Here is a 25413-nt window from a genome sequence, read left to right as displayed (position 1 = left end):
TGACTGTACTGTTTTCTATAGATGCTGCCTGACCTGCTGAGTCACTCCAGCATTTTGTGTGCGTTGCTTGGATTTCCAGCATCTGGAGATTTTCTCTTGTTTGAGGATGGCTGGGATGTGGTTTAGCTGCACCCAAAGTCCATTCTACAGGTTTGAGTTGATTCACCCGTGGTACAGAACCGCTTCACACCAGACCTTGAACCATAATGTACATGATTCCAGAATCTAACAAGTATCAGCAGTCCAAGAGAAGGGTCTTAACCTGAGACTTAACTGTCCATTTCCCTCCACGGAAGCTGCTCGACCTGCTGAGCTCCTCCAGCAGGTTGTATCCTTGCCTCAGATCCCACCATCTGCTGCCTCTGGTATCACTTCAGCCTTATCTCTGCTCACTGTAGGCAGACAGGCCCATAGGTTTCTGCAGGAATCACTGAGAACCCAGGGGATTGCGGAAGAATTTCCAAGTAGTCTTTATTGCTGAATCAGTGTGGATCTGGCAGGAGATTACATGGTGCTAAAAAAGTGGAGCTACATTGCATATCTCTGAACAACGGCTACTTCCCTGCTGGTAAAATTTTGTACATTTGGGTCCCTCCCCTCATATTCTCTGCACGAGATGGTAATCTTATCAACCTACGACTTCTTCCATCTCCATAGACTCCCGCACGGAGAAATCTCCCATCGGTACCCCATGTGTAAAAGACATTGTCTCCACCATCTCTATTTTCTGCTGATTTGTAACTGATAGCCCCACCGATTGAACTCTGTGTCACACTGAATAATTCCACCAGACAAAGTTTGTTTGATCTTTACCACATCTTAAAAACAATTCAGCCATCAACTACTTAAATTGGAGCAGTCTGCCTCAGCAGAGAGCCCGAGGCCTGAGGGACTTTGTTCTCTTGCAGAGGCCTGGCAATATCTGAACTAGTTGTTACAGGAAAGCGTCCCCTTCATTTCAGCCTGCACACTGATATCCACTATGGTTCCTTGGGGAGTCTGTGTGATGTAGAGAGTTTACAATGACCAGTGCAGCAAGCTGGATGGAACTGTTTATGGGATGCCTGCATCTCTGAGCTATTAACGGTTAGGCCAGTCTTCATGGAGTGATGTTCTGGCGGGACGTGAGCAGTTTTCCTTGATGTCACCAGATCAGAACCAACACATAAGTGGCATCAGAAAGAAGGTGCAACAGTGTCTCTACTTTCATGGAAGATTGCACAGATTTGGCATGTCACCATAAACTTTGACAAAATTTTATAGATGTACAGTGAAGTGTATCCTAACTGGTTTCGTTATGGCCTGGTATGGAAACACCAGTGCCTAGGAACAGTAAAATCTACAGAAAGTGGTGGATACAACTCAGTCCATCATAGGCAAGGCTCTCCCCACTATTGAATACATTTCCAAGGAGCGCTGCCATATAAAAGCTGCATCCATCTTCAAGGTCTCCCACTATCCAGGCCATAGGACAGGAGGTACAGGAGCCATAGATCCCACACCACCAAGTTCAGGAACAGTTATAACGCCTCAATCATCAGGATCCTGAACTAATGTGGATGACTTCATTCTCCTCATCTCTCAACTGATTCCACAACCTACAGGCGCACTTTCAAGAACTCAAGCTCTCATTATTATTTATTTTGCTCAATTAGTCTTCTTTTGTACGTTGATTGTTTGTCATGTATTGTTTTTATAAATGATATTGTATTTCTATATTTTCATGTGACTGTCTACAAGTAAATTAATCGCAAGGTGGTACATGTTAACGTATACGTACTTCGTTAATAAACTTACTTTGATTTGGACTTTGACACGTCCCCCAAACTGGATCTGTGCATGATTCCAGAAATTCCAACAAGCTGTTGGCTGGTGGTGACGTGTTTTGTGACTGCACCTTGTAAAACCCTGCAGGAAGACTGTGGCCAAGAATGAAGAATGCCACCTCCATTGGTTCATTCCAGTCCACTGTGTTAAATCACTTCCACAGACAGGTTCCTCAGCTTTGTTAGCCTTCCACCAATGCACAATGTACTCACTTCTGTTACTCGTTTCAATGTGCTGTGCCCTTACACCCTTCATTATAGATTCTGGCATGTTCCCTGCCAGTATCACTGGTCAAGGGGTAGCACCCTTCTACTTTCTCAATCCTGCGAGTAGTGGGCCTCAGTTGATGCCCTACAATCCACAAGAATAATTCCAGAATCTCTGGAATGCATGAAGCTGTTATCCAGGGTGTCTGTCCACTATCTCCAACGCTATCTCTTTTGAAACTCTGGGCTGAGGATAATCAAGCCCATGGGATTTATCAGATTTTAAGGTCAGCAACTGTGCTGGTGACTTGACTCATTCCTGGTTGCTTCACTTCTTCAATTTCATTTGACCAGTGCTTTTCGAATATATTTGGCAGGTTTTCAGTTCACTGTATAACTCCTTCACCATTTTCTTATAAGTTCTCCCGTCTTCTCTCTGCAAGGGGATCTGTACTCATTCTAGCCCATCCTTTTAATGCTCCCATACATTTCCCTGGGTACTTTTTCCTTTCTCCCTCCCCCCCCCCCGGACAAACACTCAGTGCCTACTTTATTGAGGTATCTCCTCTGTTTAATAAAGTGCTACTGAGTGTATGTTCGTGGTCTTCTGTAGTTGTAGCCCATCCACTTCAAATTCGACGTGTTGTGCTTTCAGAGATGCTCTTCTGCGCAGCACGTGGGTTATTTGAGTTACTGCCGCCTGCCTGGCCATTCTCCTCGGACCTCTCTCATTAGCAAGGCGTTCTCATCCACAGAACCGGCACTCACTGGCTGTTCTTTGTTCTTTGCACCATTCTCTGTAAACTTTAGGCTAGAGAGGCCCTTGTGTGCGAAAGTCCCAGGAGATCATCCATTTCTGAGATACTCAAACCGCCCTGTCTGGCACCAACAATCATTCCATGGTCAAAGTCATATTTGTTCCCCATTCTGGTGTTTGGTCTGAACAACTGAACCGCTTGACCATGTCTGAATGCTTTTGTGCTTTGGGTTGCTGATTAGATATTTGCATTAACGAGTGGGTGTACAGAAACACCTAATAAAGTGCCCGCTGAGTGTATCTTATCAGCAGGAACACCCTGTCGGTGGGGATAGGCGGGAATTTCCGGGCCAGTGCGTCCTATTGCTCCAGCTCCTCCTGCATGGTTTTTAGTAGAATCAGGTTTACTCTGTCTGCCTAGATGATGTGAAATTTGTTGTTTTGCAGCAGCAGTGCAGTGAAAGATATAAAATTACTCTAAATCTCTGCTGATGGACAGAAAAAGCAGTGAAACAAAGGCTGATGAGACACTTTCCCAAAGCGCACCCTAATTCTAAAGGACTGTTCTTTGGTTCAGGCAGCACGGTCCGAAGCTGGAGGCAAAGGTGATCAGATGTCACGGCTCACTCTCAGGCAGTTGATCACCTGAGAACCAGGCGCCTGCCGTGATTTTCACTGATCTCGGGAGATCGCACTCGGAAGTGGATTGTGTTTGAAGCGTGTTAAGGGGCGGAAATGAGAATTCTGCCACCAGTTTGTGGGCCACAAATTGCCTTTAAGGAGCTCCATATGTGTGAAAGCTTCACTGTACAATAGGTTCACACAGGCGGGCTGCCTGCTGCAGCACTCTGTGCTGGATCCCCCCTGTACCTCGACCCCACGCCCCAATGAGACAGGAGACGTTGTCAGGTCACGACTGACACCTGCCGGCTGGACTGCTGGGCGGGGCAGGGTGTGCACAGAGCCAGTTGGCTCACTCCATCATAGTGGCTCCGGCTCCACCGTAGGTCTATCGCGATGTTGAGAGGACGCTGGCAGCACTGGTGTCTGGTCGGCGAGACATTGGGACAATACCTGATGGTAAAGCGGGTGGGTGGGGGGGGGGGTCAGAGTGAATGGAAACAGGCCCTTTGGCCCAAATAGCCAATGCTGATCAAAGTCCTCTCCGCTGATGTTTGCTCCATATCTGTGGCTCTCTCCTTCTAAACCTTTCCTATCCATGTGCTTGTCCAAAAGGCTTTTAAATATTCTTATTGTACTGATTTATTTATCTCATGTACATCAAAACATTGAAACATACAATGAAATGCGTTCTTTGGGTCAATAACCAACACGGTCTGAGGATGAGCTGGGGGTAGCCTAACGCGTCCTTATGCCTCTTTGTGGCCGCAGCCTACTATCCCTAACCCGTAAACGCTTGGAATATGGGAGGAAACCAAAACACCCTGAGGAGCCCAACACAGTCACTTACTGACAGCAGTAGGAATTGACCCCAGGTCACAATACTCTGGTAGCACTGCACTAACTGCTGAACGACCAAGAAGAAGTCAAATTCGTATCATTTTGGCAGAGGCTAGCTTTTACTTGTTTTTGTGTTGGTGTTTTGGAGACCGTACCGCTTTCCGTAGGATGACAGATCTGAGCCCCGTACCAGCAGCAGTGTAACGAGAGTCATAGAGCACCACAGCACCGAAGCAGGCCCTTCGGCCCATCGCGTCCATTCTGCACTAGACTGAATCAGTGTGAGATTAATGAAACAATGTTGTGGCATCAGTGCGAGATTAGTGTGCATTTGGTGAATTCGTTTGCTGGTGTTACCTGTACTGAGGGGCCGTGAAATATTTGTCTTGCATACCGCTCATATAGGTCAGTTCAGGGCACAGTCCATTGAGGTAGAACAAGGTAAATCATTAAAAATGCAGAATGAAGTGTAACATCTAAAGAGAAAATGCAGCACCAGTAAACAGGAAGGTGTCATAACGAGAGATGCTGCAAATCCAGAGCGACACACACACACACAAAATACTGGAGGAACTCTGCAAAGAGGAATAAACAGTCAATGCTTTGAGCTGAGACCCTTCATCCCTCTCCATAGATGCTGCCTGGCTACAGAGTTCCTCCAGCATTGTGTGTGTTAAGTTCATAACGATGTAGATCGTGAAGTCCAGGGTCCACTTTATTGTCCCTGGGAACCATTCTGTAGTCTCATCACAAGGGGGTAGGATCTGACCTTGAGCCTGGTGGTATGTGCTTTCAGACTCTTGTATCTGCTTCCTGATGGTAGAGAGTAGAAAGAATGTCCTGGCTGGTTGGGTCTTTGATTTTGCTGGCTGCTTTACTGAGGCATCAAGAAATGTAGAATGCTTGGTAGTTAGGCTGGTTTCTATGGTGTGCTGAGCTGTGTACACAAATCTCCGCAGTCCTTTGCAGGGCAGTTGCCACGCCAAGCCATCAGCACTCAGACAGAAAGCTTTCTATGGTTCAATGACAGGAGTTAGTAAGGGCTGACGGGGCATTTGTTTTCACATTCAGATTTGCCCATTCGCTTGGGTTGATTCTGGGACAGCTTCAGGGTGAATCATCGAGCTTTAATGTGCAGAGGGAGTCCCTTCAGCCCTCTGAGACTGTAGACGTCCTTTGAATGAGGGGTCCAATTAGTACCAGACGGCGGCTTTCTCCCTGCAGCAGCGCACACTTCGCAAGCAGCTTTCCAATTTCCACACACTAATTCCCAACGTACCAGCCTTAATTTTCCGGAAAATTCATTCCCTGGGTTGAACTCGGATTTAGCGACGGACAGCCAAAGTAAACGGAGGATCAGACGTGAGTCAGTGGGCACCCACTTTCACAGAGATTTATGCTGCGAAACATTCCTGTGTTTCGTGTGTGAGTGCTGAGATGAGACGTGAAATGATGTGAGAAGACAATCGAACCACAGGGCAATGATGTGCGTGGGACTATCGGCCTTTAATTCAATGGTACTTGAGCAGCTTCTTCCCCTCTGCCATCACATTTTTGAATGTTCCACGGACCCATGAACACTACCTCACTGTTCCTCTTCTGCATTATCTATTTTATATCTTTGCTCTGTACTGCTGCTACAAAACATCAAATTTCATGTCACATTCAGTGATAGTAAACCCGGTTCTGATTGAGATTTTGAACCAGCCCCATAAACCCATCAGGGCAGGGAACAGTCTGTGTAGCTGAAGGTGACTGGGTGAGAGATCTGGACACCACCACAGATCACATAAAACACTGCCTCATTTGTACAGCTGCTCGGTAGCAGAGGTGAGAAAAGGAAACACATTCGATTGTGCTCATTCACACTCACTGATAAACAATTAGTCAATGCCAAATGGTTCGGATTAAAGCGTAGCCATGGTCAGCAAGAGACCTCAAGGTCAGCGACACGGGTGAACTATATGCGAGGTGATATCTGGAACATTGCAAGGGTTTCTCAGCTTGTGATCTAGGCGGAGGGACTGAAGCAATGGAGTGGTTATGGTGAAAATATAATGTGCCACGGATCTCCGTGAAAGGGGATTTGAAGAGAGATAGGTTTGCTCTTTAGAAAGATTGAAGGGTTTGTCTGAAGGTGAAGAAGGATGTGGAACTAGACAGCCAAAGCAAGATGCCAGCACAGTGAAGCTGGAACTGGACCAATTGTTTACTCAAAGTCACTGCAGATCTGAGAGAGGCATTCTCAGGTCAGGCAGTGGATGCAATCAGACATGCTCATTTCCAATCTTTCTCTCCAAGTTAGTTTTGCTCTGAAGTTAGAACATTTAGACGACTAATGTTAGAACATTTCACAGAAGCTGCGATCCTTGCCTGTAACCAGGATCTCGGAGCGTGTGACATCCAAGAGCCTGTGACTGAGGCAGCGGATGTAGTGTCAGTTCGGACAAGTCCTGAAACTCACACAATTTCTTTCTGTTCCAGACGTACGAGAAGACAGGACATCAGAAATGGGGATCCCCTTACACAGTGTTCTGACCAACATCACAGCGGTGAGTAGATACAGTCCACGGTCCTCTCCCCTAACACTCTCCCCTCACCTCTGCCTCTCTCCAACACTCTCCCCACACCTCTGCCTCTCCCCTAACACTCTCCCCTCACCTCTGCTTCTCCCCTAACACTCTCCCCACACCTCTGCCTCTCCCCTAACACACTCCCCTCACCTCTGCTTCTCCCCTAACACTCTCCCCTCACCTCTGCTTCTCCCCTAACACTCTCCCCATACCTCTGCCTCCTCCCCTAACACTCTCCCCTCACCTCTGTCTCTCTCCCCTAACACTCTCCCACACCTCTGCCTCTCCCCTAACACACTCCCCTCACCTCTGCTTCTCCCCTAACACTCTCCCCACACCTCTGCCTCCTCCCCTAACACTCTCCCCTCACCTCTGTCTCTCTCCCCTAACACTCTCCCACACCTCTGCCTCTCCCCTAACACACTCCCCTCACCTCTGCTTCTCCCCTAACACTCTCCCCACACCTCTGCCTCCTCCCCTAACACACTCCCCTCACCTCTGCTTCTCCCCTAACACTCTCCCCTCACCTCTGCCTCTCCCCCTAACACTCTCCCCTCACCTCTGTCTGATCCAATGGTCACATTTCCCACTGATATATTGGCTATTCTGCAGAGTCTTCAGCACTGAGGGCATAAGCTGGTTAAAGGTGATGGGTGGTGACACAAGGGTCCAAGGTCCTCACTCTGCCTTATCTTAGAACATAGAAGAGTACAGCATTCAGCCATTCAGCCCACAATGCTGTGCAGACCTTGATGCCAGCCTATACTAAATATCCTCCTCCTGCATATCCCATTTCCCTCCATTCCCTTCACTTTCATGTATCTGTCTCAAAGCCTCATAAACTCCACCACACTGCCTGCTTCCACTACCCCGAAAACTAGTGCCCACTGCTCTCCGCCCCATGTTTATCCTGTTCATCCTTCCTCTGCAACAACCCCTTCTCATTCCTCTTAACCCATTCAGTCCTTACACTCTCTTGTTCCCCTCAACCCCTTTGTCCCCTCTAACCCACTCAGTCACTTGATACCCCTCCCCCCCTTCTCTTGCCCCTTCTCCTGTACAGCAGAGGGTGACAGTGAGAAGGGGTAAATGAACAATTCCCCTTGCCATTCAGCCATACTCCTGTCAGCTCAGGAAAGCGGGACTGCCGTTAGAATGTGCATTGATTAACCACGGCTAACTAGTGATTAACATCCAGATAGATCAGTCACAATTTGACTGCAAATACCTCACCAGCAGCCGGCAAGCATCGAAGAAAAGGCACCCAGTGCATCTCCAGCGAAGAGGAGAGTGTTGCTAGCACTTGCACCAGGCTTCTACTGGGCCAAATGTCAACTAAAACACAGAAATGTTGCTGTATTGGCAAATTTCAGGATGGCTGTATGTTCACACGATATGTTGGGTGGCACTGCCCTCTGCTGGTGGACTGAGCAGTTTTCAATTAGAAAGAGGAACATTTGTTAAAACAGTGGGTTTGGCGAGGTTAGATTTTGAATCCAGGCCAGCATTGGATACATTGATAGCCCAGGTAACAGTGAGGATAAAGCCACGTTAATTATATTAATATTTGTTTAGTGTAGACAGCAGGAGTTAAACAAACAGGCTTTGTTTATAGGGCATAGGAACAGAATTAGGCCATTTGGTCCACAATGCCTGCTCTGTAATTCCATCATGGCTGATTCATTTTCCCTCTGAACCCCATTCTCCTTGCTTCTCCCTGTAACCTTTGATTGCCTTACTAATAAGAATTGATCCACTCCACTTTAATTATACCCAATGACTTGGCCTCCACAGACGTCTGTAGCACAGGATTGGAAGTAGGAGTATAAAGGGATTTCATTTGAATGCATTTGTAACTAATATTGTAAGCTATGGGTTTTCCACATAACTTTGCATTAGTTAAGATCAGATTACAGAAATGCTGGGGCTCTGGGTTTATCCAGTTGGACATTGGACTAGTGTGAGATCGTGGTGGTTTTGTCACAAACTTTGAAGCACTTTACTGAATGTGAATAATCTAAAACAAACTTCCTCAAAGCTTTAGTACTGGAATTAAAGAGCTAGTTCTTCAGTGTCCCTGGTTCTTGACTCTTCCATCAATGGAAATAGCTTCTCTCTATGTTCTGCCTGCTACTTCACAAACACTAAAACCACTATCAGTTCCCATTATAGCCTCTTCCGTTCCAAGCCCAGCACCTCCCACCTCTCCACACAGTTAAGGTCCCTCAGCCCTGGAAATATGGAAAAGCTCTTCCACAGTGCCTCCAGTACCTTCGCATCTTTCCTGAAGTGTGTCTCTGAGAGACAAGCACAATGCTTTGATCATAGACAGAGCAATTTTATGCTTTTAGAGCACAGGACAAAAACATAGAACATTACAGCACAGCTCAGTACCGGTCCTTTGGCTTATGATATTGTGTCAACCTTTTAACCTACTCTGTTCAATCTAACCCTTCCCTCCTACATAAACCTCCATTTTCCTATCATCCATGCGCCTATCAAAGTGTTTCTTAAATGCCCCTGCGTTTTGTATCCTGTGCTTCTGCTTATCAAACCCAGGATACCACACATCTGTCTCTCCAGTTCTCTACAACTTAGAGTAAACATCATCTCTCACTATCTTTCCTCTTCTTTCCCCAATGCCAAAATTTCCAACATTTCTCAGTTATACCGAACCTCCCATCAACCTGTCCACCTCACCAGTGTTGAAACATCTCCTTGAAGCCCAAGAAGTTTGGATAAGCACGTCGATGGGGGTGGGGTGGGGAGGGTATGGAGATACAGGTCAGTGGGGCCAGGCAGAATAATACCTTGGCAATGACTACTTGAGCCGAAGGGCTTGATTCTGTGCTGTAATGAATGCTCGATGTCTCTCTGACTCGAGGACTGAACTTTGCTTTGCCTCATCTCCAGTCTTTGTGTAGATTGGAAATTGTGCCCTATACAACCACAAGACATTGGAGAAGAATTAGGCCTTTCAGCCCACTGAGTCTGCCCTGCCATTTGGGCATAGCTGATTTATTATTCCTTCTGTACTCTAAGTTCTCTCTCAGCCTGTAACCTTTGACACCTTTACTAATTAAATGGATTCATTGCAGGACACAAAATAAATTTATTAATGAATCTAATTAGGTTGTGTACACCCGAACTGAATTCATCAATGTTCTTAAGCATGTCCTTTTCCTGACTGCAGGGAGCTCCCTCGTCCACTTCCCTGCCCAGGTGCAGCCTGTCACGACTCCTGACCCAAGTTTCCATCTGCATCGCTGGCCTTTTTCCTTTGCATCTTGTTGACCAATTTCTTAGATGGTGCAGTGTCAAATACCTGTTGGAAATACGCGTGTACAGCTTCCGCTCGGCATTAACTCCCGTTACTTCGGGAAAGCTCTTGTCGTGAGTTAACCATAACTTGCCTTTAGCAAGGCTTCCTCTAACCAAACTGCACTTCTCCAAGGGGTTTTCACTGCTGATTGTTTCCAGAACTTACCCGCACTGCGTTTTTATCGGACTAGCACTGTAGCGTAGCAGTCACCACGGCGCTTTACAACACCAGCTCAAACCACTCCACTGCCTGTAAAGAGTTTGTACGTCCTCCTCATAACCGTGTGGGTTTCCTCAGGTGCTCTGGTTTCCTCCCATTTTCCAAAGACGTGTGGGTCAGGGTTAGTGAGTTGTGGGCTTGCTATGTTGGCACTGGAAGACTGGCCAGAAAAACCCTCACTGATTTGATTTGACACAACCAGCACATTTCACACGATCCAATGGAGCAAATAAAGCAAATCTTTCTCACCCTTAAGCTGCAGAGTTTTGTTGAACAAGGGTGTAATGTAAAGTTTCTTGACCTTAAAACTTCTGGTCATGACTTCTGTAAATCTTTCCCTCATTCTGCTCAGGAAATTCGGAGCCATCCCTCCAGGAATTGGTGACTCATCCACTTCAGTTCATCCGTGACCTCAAGCGCCTCTTCCTTGGTGCAAACCAGTGTTTAGTCTGGTTCTGTACCTTAGTTACGAGTAACTTCCCTGAGGACATATACTGGACCCTACGTAATGGCACAGTAGCATTGTGGTTAGTGCGGTGTTTTACAGCACCAGTAAACGTGGTTAAATTCCCACCATTGTCTGTAAGGAGTTTGTATGTTCCCTCTGTGACTGCGGGGGTATCCTCCAGATGCTCTGGTTCCCTCTTAAGATCCAAAGATGTACCAGTTAGGGTGAGTGAGTTGTGGGCATGCTATGTTGGTGCCAGAGGCATGGAGATATTTGCGGGCTGCCCCCCCCAGCACATCCTCAGATTGTGTTGGCCATTGACACAAGGGGCGAATTCCACTGTTGTTCTGTTTTGCCACTTCAAAGCATTAAACAAATCCCAATGTAACCAAGAGTCCGAGTTAAGTCGTGGTTTTAATTTAAGCAAGGCACAAACAAATGACGTGGCAGGGTCATGACGAATGCAATTCATTTATTTATACATATAATCCATAATGAATTACTTGAGTCAATAAAGAATTCTTAATCAACAACATATTTACAAGATTACTCAAGTATCACAGAAACTGTAAATACGCAACACCTATACGTTTCAATGTAAATGCTAATTTTAATCATTCCTCGTACGCTGCTGGTCCCGTTCACAAAGCTATGGGATAATTTCCACAGGTGCTGCCTGACCTGCTGAGTGTTTGCAGCATTTTTTTTCTTTTTACATTGAATATTTCTTTAATGTTGCACTGTTCATGGTTGTAGAATGTGAGAGAAATTAGAGAACAATTGCTCCGAGATGGGCAGCAATCATTCTTATAATCTCTAATGATCCGTGTGGCACCTGATAGGCTTCGTGTTTCTGCCGTTGGATAATGTGGAATGATTATAACTGACGTTGTAATCCTGCACTTGTAATTTGCACATTAGGACACACAGAGTTCTCTGCAGACATTGAAATGAAATCTCTAACCTTCCCTCTGCCTCATGCTCTGCCTGGCACTGTTACAGTCCCAAAGCAGCTGTACCAAGCCATGTGTGTACTAAACATTTGCAAATTAAAGACTACCCTTATTTCTCACATCTACATTGAAACAGTGCAGTAAAATGCATTGTTTGCTACTGTCCCACCTCCGCATTGGTTCCCACAATTTAGCATTCCTGTTACATTGGCAAATTTTACCTAATTACATGCTTAGCATTAAGAAAGATCTACAAAGTTGAAAGGAAACTTATTATCAAAGTACATATATGTCACCGTATACAGCCCTAAGATTCATTTGCTTGTGCGTGTGCTCAGTAATTCCATAATAGAATAATAACCATAACATAATCAATGGAAGTCTACAGCATCTCTCACAATATGATACTGGACTGAAATTTGTAGTAGTATTGTAGTGGGGGAGTCTAGGAACAGAGGCACAATCTAAAAATAGAGAGATGTCCCTTTAGAACAGAGCCCAGGAGGAATTACTTTCGTCAGAGGGCAGTGAATCTGTGGAATTCATTGCCCCAGACAATCCTGGAAGCTAAGTTGTTGAGTATATTTGATAGGTGCTTAGCTAGTAAAGGTGTCAAAGGTTATGGGGAGAAATCAGCAGAATGGGGCTGAGAACCTAATCCATGATCACTCTAACCCACCTCCCCGCCCACCAACACCTCATTGCTCTATACTGGAAGGCATATCAGAAGTGAAATGAGAATTTCTTTTGAACCACAGCTCTAATGTTATTGAGTAAGACTTCATTTGCATCCAGCATCATCGTGCAGTAATCGGTTTCCTTCGGAATGTTTGATGACGGCCTCTCTTTCTGCAGATAACCTACACCAGTATGAAAACGCGGAGGCAAAGGTCATCTATGGGGTGGAGAACAGCACCACCTTCTTGGAATGCACCCCCAAGTCCCAGCGGGCACTGGCTCTCTGGCAGTTCCAGAGGCAGAACGAGGAACGCAAGGAGGAGGTAATGGGTTCTGATCCCAGCGTATATGCAGGAGAGGGAGATTAGTGTGACAGGTGTGGAGTGAGATCCGTGTGACAGGAGTGTGGAATAAGATCAGTGTGACAGAGGTTAGTGTGACAGCAGTGTGTTATCAGATCAGTGTGAGAGGGATTAGTGTGATGTGTCGGTATAGCTTGCAACAAAAATCAACACTGAACAGTTGCAAAGAATAAAGAATTACATAAAAATTAAGTTTGAAGTACAGCTATGGAGTGGTGGTTGTCCATCATGTCCAACAATAACAAGAAACCAACGGTGGACAGTTTTTAAAGTGTTGCATTTATGTGTTACATAATTATAAATGTTATGTGTTATAAAGTGTTGCAATGCAGGCTGTTGCATTGGGCCAGTTCCATTCTTTCAACTTCAGAAATCCGGGTCCAGTGGTACGAGCAGGCGTCACAAACTGGGGTCTTCCTTGGTTGCAGTGGATGACCGCGATCCCTTCTGTGCCGTGTCATGCCCTTCGCTCTCCTTGGAGCATTGCAGTACCATCTTCCTGGCCGTTGGATCTCATCTTCCCAGTTCACCAGAGCTGACATCGCATGCTGAGATAGGCACGGAATAAATATGCAAAAATATTTACAATGGAAACAGCATTATGAAAAGTGGTTTAAAAAAGTGTTAGCACTGCAGTTCAGTGACAGGGGTAATAGATAGAGGGAGTTCGGAGAGCTAGAATGTTTGAGCAGATAACTGCCTAGGGGAAGACATTTGTAAGATGTGAAGTTTTTTGTTTTAATAGCCCTATGGTGCTTGCCAAAAGGGAGTTTTATAAAATTCTAGAAGGGAATATTTTAAAGTTTCTGTTATAGTTCTGTTTACATTGTAAATACATGCTGGTATTTATGGTATTCATGCATATTTCATTTCATATCTGTATTTCTAACTTTATTTTTATGAGTCTTAATTCGTTGTAATTGTTGAACGTTGTTGCTTTTTGTTGGATGTTATGCCAACACACCGCAGCACGTAAATGTACAGTATATGGTGAATAAGGTTAACCCTTGTTCCTTAATGGAGTCAGTGGGTAGAATTGATTCCTTCTGTGATGTTATGAAAGTCTGATTCCATGGCTCTGTGGTTCCCTGTCTGATCCTGTGTCTCCGTCCGTTGTAGATTAACATGGATGACCGCCTCATCAGGACCGAGCAAGGTTTGCTGCTGCGGAGTCTGCAGAAGAGAGACGCGGGGACCTACATCTGCCAGACGGTAGAGCACGGCTTCATGCAGACCCTGCTGAAGGTAACCCTGGAGATCATTGACACTGAGCACTTGGAGGAACTTCTCCACAAGGAGGACGAGGAGGGGCCGAGGGCCAAGGAGAGCCACAGCATTGCCTCGGCCATCCAGAAGGTCTGGTACCGGGACTTCATGCAGCTGATAAACCACCCCAACCTGAACACCATGGACGAGTTCTGTGAGCAAGTGTGGCGGCGGGACCGCCGGCGGAGGAAGCAGGGCCTCTCGCACTCCCCCGCACACGGCAACAAGTGGAAGCACCTACAGGAAAACAAGAAGGGTCGCAACAGGCGGACGCACGAGTCTGAGAGAGCACCGAGAAGTGTCTAACAAGGACAGCCCGCCCCCTCCCCAGTGAACACTGAATTCAAACAAGATGCAATACATACATTAACTCAGTCATTGCATTGTGTTGATGTTTACAAGTGTATGGGATGCTCCACCCAGAAACACAACCACCGCCCGCCCTCCTTACTCAACCCCTCATTCTATTTGTTAACGCACCATGGTGATTGTGAATTGCATCTCATAGTTGGACTGAAGTCACTTCTTCAACATGACCTGCAACTGACTGAAACCTGCCCGTTCGCTCCAGTGGCAGGTAGAACGCCCATCTTTGGCTCAGTCAGAGTGTGTTCCTAGTTTATCGCCACCTCCAAGGACGGGACTCACCCCCCCCCCCCCCCGGGGAGAAGAACTCCACCTTTAGCTCAGCCGGAGCGTGATGCTCGTTTATCGCCACCGCCAAGGACAGGACTCGCATCCTCGGGGTGGAGGACAGAGACACGCGTTTGGGGAAACCTAACGTTTAGACAATCCTAAAACAAGCCTGCTGTTGTTCAGGAGCGCAGTGCACACTGGCAGGTGAATCTCTAGCTCCAGCAAGGCTGTGGTGTCAGACATCAGTTCACTGTGCCCCCCCCCCCCACTTCCACCCTCTCCCCAACCTCAACCTAACGGCAGTTAAGATGCATTTCAGTTAGATCCCTCTACTGATGGACGCTGAACTCAGTGACAGGCACAAGGAGACAGGGAGAGTATTTTGTCTGAATGACGAAGGTCAGCATGACTTGAGGAAACAAGATTGCTGCCAGTTGCTTTTAGCTTAGACCAGAAATCCAAATGCACAGCTCTTCTGAACATTGAATTACCACCTTGACAGAGCACAGTCACTGGGGTACTCACCGAACATGGAAAACAAGACAGACAGACAATATAATTTAAGCAGAACTTCATGTTAATGGAAATGTGTTAAGAGATGTTCTATTTCTACCCAGTGATGGAGAATTTTATGGCAGTAGTTTTGGAGAAGATAAAACTAGAGCTGAGTCTTCAATTACTTGCGTAGAAGACGGCTGTCAGCTCAAGTGAAGATTATGCCTGTGACTGATTTTTTTTTGGGAGGGAGGTAGCAATACTCGTCAATTATTTTAAGACTGATGTCAGGGTAGTTACTTTCTATTTCATTCTTATGTTTTTTTTAAATTAAGACATTCTACATTTCCAGAAAATGGATGGAAGTAAATGAAATGTTCAGGAATCCATTACAAAAATGAGTCTTAAGAGATCTTGGAGGGTTAAGTGTAGAAGTTCCAGTAACCAGAATCACTACTAAATCATTCCAGAAGTAATACAAGTTCAGACATTCAATTTTACGCTGATGTTTGCTAAGGCTGCAGTGAGATGGACCAAACTGAGATTCAAACACACCCAGTGCAGGGTTAGAGTCATTGTACGGGGTAAGTGGCATTCTATCAGGCAACATAAATCTTCCCAAAATACAAGGAGGAATACATTGTGCATCAGCCCCCAAGGGTTTGCATATTTGAAATAACTGCATTAAGTAAACTTTAGCTAACGCATTAGAATGGTAACAGTGGGGAAAAAGTCATCTTCACTTGACAATAAACAATATATTAAAGATGGGAACCAATATTTGTAATAAATGACAAATATTACTGTGTCTTAATTGTTTAGGATTGTCTGTATAACCTGCCCCAGGCTATGCTTAATCTTCTGTGAAATTAACTCCTGCAAATAAAATATTTCACTATTTTATATTAGGGTAGAGAATCCAGGAATGTCCAACATTTAAACTCACTAACTACCTCAACTGCATGAGGGGCATCTTCCATTTCCTGGTCAGTTAACTAGAAGGTTGTATGCGTGCATGTGTGTGTGGGCGACCCTTCTCTCTGTACCTCAGGGATTGAGGGGGAAGAAGGAAGATCTGTTCTAAACTAGTCAATCTTCCGGGAACCCCCAGAAATCCAAGGTGCAGGCTGTGCTGTCTAAGTGCCATTTTATATGGGTCGACAAGCCCAAGGATAGACGCAGAAAAGGAGGCACGAGGTCTGAAGGAAAACTTTGTCAATGATTCAAAGATGCAAAGGGCCATGAGGTTCCATTTACAAATGTATTTTAATAAGTTGTCACAGTTCAAGCCCACTTTACAATAGATACTGGCACACAGCCAACTAATAGTTCCTGGAACTCTCGGTTCTCTGATGTAGATCTCAACACGCCTAGTTCCTAAATGAGGACTTCACATCATTTTGATTAGTAAGAACATAAAAGGTTATGGAGAAAAGGCAGAAGAATGGGGTTGAGAGGGATAATAAATCAGCCATGATGGAATGGCGGAAAAGACATGATGGGCCAAATGGCCTAATTCTGCTCCTATGTCTTAAATCGTTATGGTCTAATCACCCAGGAGAAATGACAACCTGTCTGGGAGAATGGAGTGCGTCTCCTTCTCTTGGGGCAACACTTTGGCCAAAAACTACATAAACTACCAAGGTATTCGTGGTCGCTGCTCTACAGCATGAACTTGTGAGCTCATTGTTAGCTGCGACTCCAGTCAGACATTACCCAACCACACTGTCAGTCAATCACACCGTTACCCAGCCACACCATTACCCAACCACACTGTTACCCAGCCACACCGTTACCCAGCCACACCGTTACCCAGCCACACCGTTACCCAGCCACACCATTACCCAGCCACACCGTTACCCAGCCACACTGTCAGCCAGCCACACCGTTACCCAACCACACCGTTACCCAGCCACACCATTACCCAACCACACCGTTACCCAGCCACACCGTTACCCAGCCACACCGTTACCCAGCCACACCATTACCCAACCACACAGTTACCCAACCACACTGTCAGCCAGCCACACCGTTACCCAACCACACCGTTACCCAGCCACACCGTTACCCAACTACACCATTACCCAGCCACACCATCATTCAACCACAGTTACCCACCCACACCGTTACCCAACCACACCGTTACCCAGCCACACCATTACTCAACCACACCGTTACCCAGCCACACCATTACCCAACTACACCATTACCCAGCCACACCATCATTCAACCACAGTTACCCACCCACACCGTTACCCAACCACACCGTTACCCAGCCACACCATTATCCAACCACACCGTTACCCAGCCACACCGTTACCCAGCCACACCGTTACCCAGCCACACCATTACCCAACCACACCGTTACCCAGCCACACCGTTACCCAGCCACACCGTTACCCAGCCACACCGTTACCCAGCCACACCGTTACCCAGCCACACTGTCAGCCAGCCACACCGTTACCCAACCACACCGTTACCCAACCACACCGTTACCCAACTACACCATTACCCAGCCACACCATTACCCAACCACAGTTACCCACCCACACCGTTACCCAACCACACCGTTACCCAGCCACACCATTACCCAACCACACCGTTACCCAGCCACACCGTTACCCAGCCACACCGTTACCCAGCCACACCGTTACCCAACCACACAGTTACCCAACCACACCGTTACCCAGCCACACCGTTACCCAGCCACACCATTACCCAACCACACTGTCAGCCAGCCACACCGTTACCCAACCACACCGTTACCCAGCCACACCATTACCCAACCACACTGTCAGCCAGCCACACCGTTACCCAACCACACCGTTACCCAGCCACACCATTACCCAACCACACTGTCAGCCAGCCACACCGTTACCCAACTACACCATTACCCAGCCACACCATCACTCAACCACAGTTACCCACCCACACCGTTACCCAACCACACCGTTACCCAGCCACACCATTATCCAACCACACCGTTACCCAGCCACACCGTTACCCAGCCACACCATTACCCAACCACACTACCCAGCCACACCATTATCCAACCACACTTACCCAGCCATACCATTATCCAACCACACCGTTACCCAGCCACACCGTTACACAGCCACACCATTATCCAACCACACCATTATCCAACCACACCGTTACCCAACCACACCATTACCCAGCCACACCATTATCCAACCACACCATTATCCAACCACACCATTACCCAACCACACCATTACCCAACCACACCATTACCCAGCCACACCATTACCCAGCCACACCATTATCCAATCACACCGTTACACAGCCACACCATTACCCAGCCACACCATTATCCAATCACACCATTACCCAGCCACACCATTACCCAGCCACACCATTACCCAACCACACCATTATCCAATCACACCGTTACCCAGCCACACCGTTATCCAGCCACACCGTTACCCAACCACACCATTACCCAACCACACCATTACCCAGCCACACCATTACCCAGCCACACCGTTACGCAGCCACACCATTACCCAGCCATACCATCATCCAACCACAGTTACCCACCCACACCGTCACCCAACCACCGTTGCCCACCCACACTGTTACCCAGCCACACTATTATCCAGCCACACCATTAGTCACCCAAACCATCACCCTCCCACACCATCACCCAACCCAAACCATTACCCACCCAAACTGTTACCCACCCAAACTGTTACCCACCCACACGATTACCCACTCACACAATCACCCAATCACACCATTACCCACCCACACCATCACCCAACCACAGTTACCCACCCACACCATTACCTACCCACACTGTTACCTACCCACACCGTTACCCACCCACACAATTACCCAACCACACCATCACCCAACCACATTAACTGTAGCTGATGACTTTAATTGTTCAGAAAACTCAGATATACCTGTGGCTGTTTGAATATAATTTTATCTTGCTCCTGTAATGTTGATTTATAATTAATTTTTGCCCTTGGACTATGGACAGATGACATTTGATGCCCATTGATGTTCTTGCAAACCATTCCCTGGTCCAACATCTACTTGAGTGACGGAGTGCGTGTTCTATTTTGTCTGGTAAATGAAACACAGGAAGAACGTTAACTACATGGGAACAATCAGTGGCTGAGAGGCTGATAATACAGTTCACCATTAGTTTCATGGCAATAAATTATTGTTTAAAGGAAAGGTTTATAAACCATAGTATTGACATCTTGCAGATTCTTGTAGTTTTGATGTGCTTTGTTTGCAGAACGACTTCATAATTTTATGGTCTGTTGAAAGGTACTGTGTAAAAAAGATGCATGTGAATGTGCTTTATAAATTGGTTTTCTCCAATAAATAATATTAGACAACGATCTTCCCACTATTTAGCCATTTTCAAGGCTCTGAGGGTAAATAGTTCATCATTTTGCTTTCCACTTGCCCAGACTGGTGTATATATATTTTTGTTAGACAAAGAAAGATAATATTAAGTTTTATTGCAATGGTGATAGGAATTTAGTTTTCATATGTATGTATCAGCTAATTTAGTGTCTATATAACCAGCCCAAAAACTGGCCAGATGAAATGCAAACAGCTATTTATTTGGTTACTTCATCCTGATACAAAAATGGGCACCTTGCAGTTATTCAAAGCATGCGTATTCAGTAGATAGTTACTGAGACTCCACCTCTCTCTTTATCACCGCGTTTCCAAGGGGTACCAAAAACTGGAAAGGAATTTTATGAAATTGCTGCTGTAAATTATTTCTTTTGGCATGTATCCGGTTGTTGAATAAACTTTTCTTTTAAACTATGGAATCAAGTTCAGGTTGAAGTTTGTAATTCACCCAGAAACATATATAGCATCAAGCGAAGCAACATCTCTTTGGACCAGGTGCACAACAGAGTACATAAAACTCACACACAGCACATAGTCTAATATTATCACAAACAAATTAACAAATAAAAAGTTACAGTTTGAAATTTGTAGTTCTAAGGTAGCAATATAATGCAGGACATAAAAATACTTTAATGTACAATAAAATTAGTTAATTAATAGTGTAGACATTTAATAGCAAGGTAGCCTTCATTGTCAATTCAGAATTTGATAGCAGAGGAGAAGAAGCTGTTTCTGAATTGTTGTGTGTGTACCTCCTTCCTGATGGTAACAAAGAGAAGAGGGCATGTCCTGCACGGTGAAGGGCCTTACTGATGGTAGCAATGAGAAGTGGGAGTGTTCCAGCTGCTGAGAGCCTTTCATGATGAATATTAACTTCTGAAGGCACTGCTTTTAGAAGCTGTCCTCGACATTGGAGAGGCTTGTACCAATGGCGGCATTTTTTGAAATGTCAGTTCTCCATAGATTTTTAGGGTGAGTCTGTGAAAATTAAAAATAAAATACCAATGCCAACCCCATTTTCTGCAGTTTAGAAGAATGAGGGGTATCTGATTGGAACCTATTGAAAGGCCAAGGTAGAGTGGATGTGGAGAGGATATTTCCTATAATGGGGGAGTCTAGAATAGCCTCAGAATAGAGGGACGCCCATTTAGAACAGTGATGAGGAATTTCTTTAGCCAGGGGGTGGTGAATCTGTGAAATTTATTGCCACAGATGGCTGTGGAGGCCTAGTCATTGGGTATATTTAAAGCAGAGGATGATAGGTTCTTGATTAGTCAGGGCATTGATGATTATGGTGAGAAGGCAGGAGAATGGGGTTGAAATTCAGCTGTGAAGAGCAGACTCAATGGGCTGAATGGCCCAATTCTGCTTCTATGTCTTACGGATTCACCTCCGGGGGTGACAGCAGCCCGGGAGCTGCGTAAGGACAGAGGCACTAATTCAGCCTCGATAATCTCCACTTCCTGTGACTAAACTGGCTCAGTGCTGTTCCGCAGAAATCAACAGCCCTGGATGCTGAGAGAGTGTGACCAAGCCCATCTGAGAGAAGGAAGGTGATGATGAGGCCAGATGCAGGTTGAAGGAGTCATATTCCATAAGACCATAAGATATAGCAGAACTGGAGAAAAAAAGAGATTTAAAAGGTAGGGGAGAGGGGAGGAAAAAACACAAAGTGATAGGTGAAACTGGAAGGGGAGGGGGTGAAGTAAAGAGCCAGGAAGTTGATTGGTGAAAGAGAAATGGGGTGGAGAAGGAGGAATCTGATAGGAGAAGACAGCCAGACCTGTATCTCTTTCACCAATCAACTTCCCAGCACTTTACTTCACCCTTCCCCCTCCCAGTTTCACCTACCACCTTGTGTTTCTCCCCACTCCCCCCCTCTTTTAAATCTACTCCTCACCTTTTTCTTCCTCCAGTCCTGTCGAAGGGTCTCGGCCGAAAATGTCGACAGTACCCTTTTCCATAGATGCCGCCTGACCTGCTGAGTTCCTCCGGCATTTTTGTGTGTGTTCCTTGGATTTCCTGCGTCTGCAGATTTTCTCGTGTTCGCAATAACATTGTCTGGAAGTGCTACACGTGATGCCAACTAATGACTCAGGAGACCTGGAATGAAAGCATTTTGAGATGAATGCTTACAGCTTCAATTACATATTCTGTGGAAAATTAAAAAAGAATAAATTATGACATCAAGAAATGAGACACTTAAAAGAAGTTTGGGAAGACACATGAATGAAAGGGTACAGAGGGTGAAAGTCCAAGTGCAGGTTGGTGGGACTAGGCAGAGTAGTGGTTTGGCTCAGACTAGTTAAACCAAAGAGCCTCTTTCTTTGCTGTGGTGTTCCATTACCCAGTGGCTCTCAGAGGCAATGTTGGCTTTATTCTTAGATCCGGATGTGACAGGGAACAATTTCTACTATATTTTGGTAATACATTCATTGTTAGTCTTTTCATTTTGCTGATTTATTTATACAATCTAAAAGGTATCGGGTGAGTTCTGAAGGCAAGAATTTAATGAGATCCATCAGCTACCGTTCCCAATGATGTGTTTATTCCTTTTGGCACCCTGAGGCTGCTCTTTTGAGCTTCCTCTTCAGGCAAGTTGCAGTTTGCCTGTAGATAATAGAGCCAAGATTTAATATAAATGTTTTTAAAGAAAGGTTCTAACTGTGAAGTCCTGTTAGCCAGAGGAATGATGCTGAAACAAGTGAAATTTGCCACCACTGTATGTGAACCTCACCATGAAGGGGATTGTTGCAGGGGCCTGGGCCTCAGGATCATATCTCACATGGTACAGCAGGCATCAGTGCTGGGCCCTCTGTTGCTTGTCTTCTGTATCAACGATTTGGAAGAGAATGTAGCTGCCATGGCCATTAAGATTGCAGATGACACCAAATTCAGTGAGGGATGGACAGTGAGGAAAGTTGTCTAAGGTTCCAACAGGATCCAGGTCAACTGGGAATGTGAGCAAAGGAATGGCAGGTGGAATTTACTTCAGACAAATGCAAAGTTTTGTATTTTGGGAAGTGAAATCAGGGCAGGACAGAAGTGCTCTGTGAAATGCTGTTGAACAGAGAGATTTGGGGTATAGGTACACAATTCCCTGAAAGTGATACCAGAAGCAGACAGGCTGGTGAAAAACGTGTCTGGCTTGCTTGCCTTCCTCAGCCAAGCCAGTGAGTATAAGAGTTGTGACATCATGTTACAGCCATACAGAATGTTGGTTAGGCCACACTTGGAGTATTGTGTTCTGTTTATCACACCACAGGTAAAATAGGATAAAGATAGAGCCTTGGCCTAAAACGTCAACTATTTATACCCCTCCATTGAGACTGCCTGACCTGCTGAGTTCTGACAGCATTTTGTGTGTTACTCTGGAATCCAGTGTGATGTATGGATCTATTTCTTTTAGTCAATGACACCTTAGCACTAATTATTGACTGATAATGTATGCATGTGCATTGACTTGTTGCTTTCATGTGACTACACGTTAACTACCTCTCCAGGTATGTGCCTTTATTTATTTGGTATGTAGTTGTACAGGCACAATAAATTGGTGATGAATATGAACCTGAATGTCAGCGAGTATCACCAACTGCACTGACACTTATGGGAGGACACAGAGTGAGAGGAAAGAGTTAAACAGCACAGAAAAGGCAGTCACAGATAAGATCAAAGAGACACACGAGTGAAAGTGCACAATATAGTGAAAGACATAAAACTAGCAAAGCTAAAGTAAAATAAAACACGACAAAGGCCTTGGTCAGGAAAGTTGATGAATTTGGTAGTGCTAATGAGGACTGAAGATTGAACTGTATTGTAACATGAACAATGTGGATGAGAAAAAGAAAGCCACCATATTTCTTAGCTTAATGGGTGCTAAAATATACAAGCTTTTAGGCAATTTCGTAACTCCTGAAAAGCCATCCAGCAAAACATTTGGCAGAATTGTTACAATTTTACAAAACTGCTAGTAATAGCTGAAAGATTTAGATATTGCAAAAGGAATCAGTCAAAGGCTGAAAGCATTTCTTAGTATTCTGCAGAACTGTGCAAACTTTCCCAATACTGTGACTTTATAGATGGACTTTCTGATGCATTATAGGACAGGCTTGCATGTAGCATGCATAGTCAAAGCCTTGAAAAGGGTCTACTGTCAGAAAGCAACCTATGGGCATTGACCATTACAATAGCATTAGTGACTGCAGCAAAGAATGCACAGCACAGTCTCACATATGGAGACTGCAGCATAACTACAGAAAAAAGAGTTTAGAATGTGAAATGCACAAAATGTCCCCAAATGGTGAAAAAAGCCAAAAATGTTATCAGTGTGGCAAATCCTCCCATGATGCAAATGACTGTTGGATCAAAGAAAAAGTTTGCGGAAAGCGTCACAGACAAGGTCACATAGAGAGAGTGTGCGAGTCAGACAAAATGCATAAACAAAGAGAAAAGCACAAACAGCGTGAAAAGTTTCAAACACAAACTAAACAAATGCATGAAGTGACTAAATGTGAAACAGAATTGGACAACACTGAGTCTGACAAAGGCGAGCTGTCATGCCCAGAACTGCAAAGCATTACTGAAGCAGATCATAAAATCATACGGGTCACAGAAGATGGGTCAGTGTAAAACTGAAAATTGAGCTGGATACTGGGTCAGCTTTGTCTGTAATTTCAGAGGCTGACTACAACAGACTGTTTTCTAAGATACTGCTAGAAAACACCTCAGTGATGCTAAAGACTTACACAGGTGAAAAAGTGTCTTCCAAAGGCAAACTGAAAGTAAATGTGACGTGGTGGAGGCCCACAGTTAGCAGTTAGAGCTTTATGTGTTGAAAAGTGGAGGCCCAGAGCTTTTCGGACATGAATGGTTGAGAAAAATCCAACTGGATTGCCACACATCAAAGCTCTCAATATGTCATCAACAGGCAGCTGCAGCTCATATGGTAGCACTAACCAGAAACTGTCACAGCTGCTCAACGCTAATGAGAAGGTGTTTGCAAAGGCTATTGGTAAACTCAAAGGCATCAAGGCCAGAATGGAATTGGATGAAGCAGTGATACCAAGATTCCATAAAGTGTACCCAGTGCCTTACACACTATGTCCTAAAGTGGATGCTGAACTGCAGAGCTTGGAGGCATCTAGCATTGTCTTCAAGGTGGAGTGGAGCGATTGGGCCACGCTCATTGTCCCAGTGATCAAAAAAGGGAAGGTCAGAGTTTTCCGCACATGTGGAGACTTCAAAGTGAGCATCATCCTGGTGCTGCGAACCGTGCAGAAACCCCTGCCATGCGTAGAAGACATTTGCATCTTTGGCAGGTGGGGAAAAGTTTTCACTTCTCACAAGCCTATTTGCAAAGGAAGATTGAGGTATCAGCAAATTGCTTACAATCATCACTCACAAGGGACAGTCCAGTATAATTATCTCATCTTTGGCGTCACAACTGCTCGAGCAATTTGGGAAAGAGAAGAGGACCAAGTGCTCCAATGTATCCCAAGAACACATCATTGTGACTGGCAAGAATGATGAAGAGCACCTGCAGAACCTTGGTAAAGTGCTTACTAGGCTGAGTGGGTATGGTTTGTGGAGAAAGAGAGAACAATGTGAGTTTTTCAAAGATGAAATCTCATACTGTGGACATGTCATTGACAAGTGTGGCTTACATAAGTCACAAGGGAAGAGTGAAACAGTGCTACATGTACCCAAACTGGAAGTTGTGTCACAACTCAGGTCATACTTGGGCCTTGTAAACTACTAGCACTGGTTTCTCCCAAACAATGCTACAGTGCTGCATCCATTGAATGTT

The 25413-nt window shown here is 45.4% G+C and overlaps 1 protein-coding gene across 6 annotated transcripts in view; it reads left to right on the top strand.

Annotated features, from left to right (window-relative positions):
* The window catches only part of LOC132403741 (semaphorin-3A-like), a 209164-nt gene extending 194730 nt beyond the window's left edge, over nucleotides 1-14434 (top strand). For all 6 annotated transcript variants that reach the window (XM_059987387.1, XM_059987390.1, XM_059987391.1 and 3 more), the window contains 3 exons: nucleotides 6736-6803; nucleotides 12622-12767; nucleotides 13926-14434. In XM_059987387.1, coding sequence (XP_059843370.1) covers nucleotides 6736-6803; nucleotides 12622-12767; nucleotides 13926-14378 — 667 coding nt within the window. In that variant the 3' untranslated portion in view covers nucleotides 14379-14434. The remainder of the gene's footprint in view (nucleotides 1-6735; nucleotides 6804-12621; nucleotides 12768-13925) is intronic.
* Nucleotides 14435-25413: the final 10979 nt, after the last annotated feature.

This window comes from Hypanus sabinus, chromosome 13 (assembly GCF_030144855.1).
Source record: "Hypanus sabinus isolate sHypSab1 chromosome 13, sHypSab1.hap1, whole genome shotgun sequence".
In the NCBI taxonomy this organism is placed as follows: domain Eukaryota; kingdom Metazoa; phylum Chordata; class Chondrichthyes; order Myliobatiformes; family Dasyatidae; genus Hypanus; species Hypanus sabinus.
The sequence above is the reverse complement of the archived record's forward strand: the minus strand, read 5'-3'. Positions and strand labels throughout refer to the sequence as shown.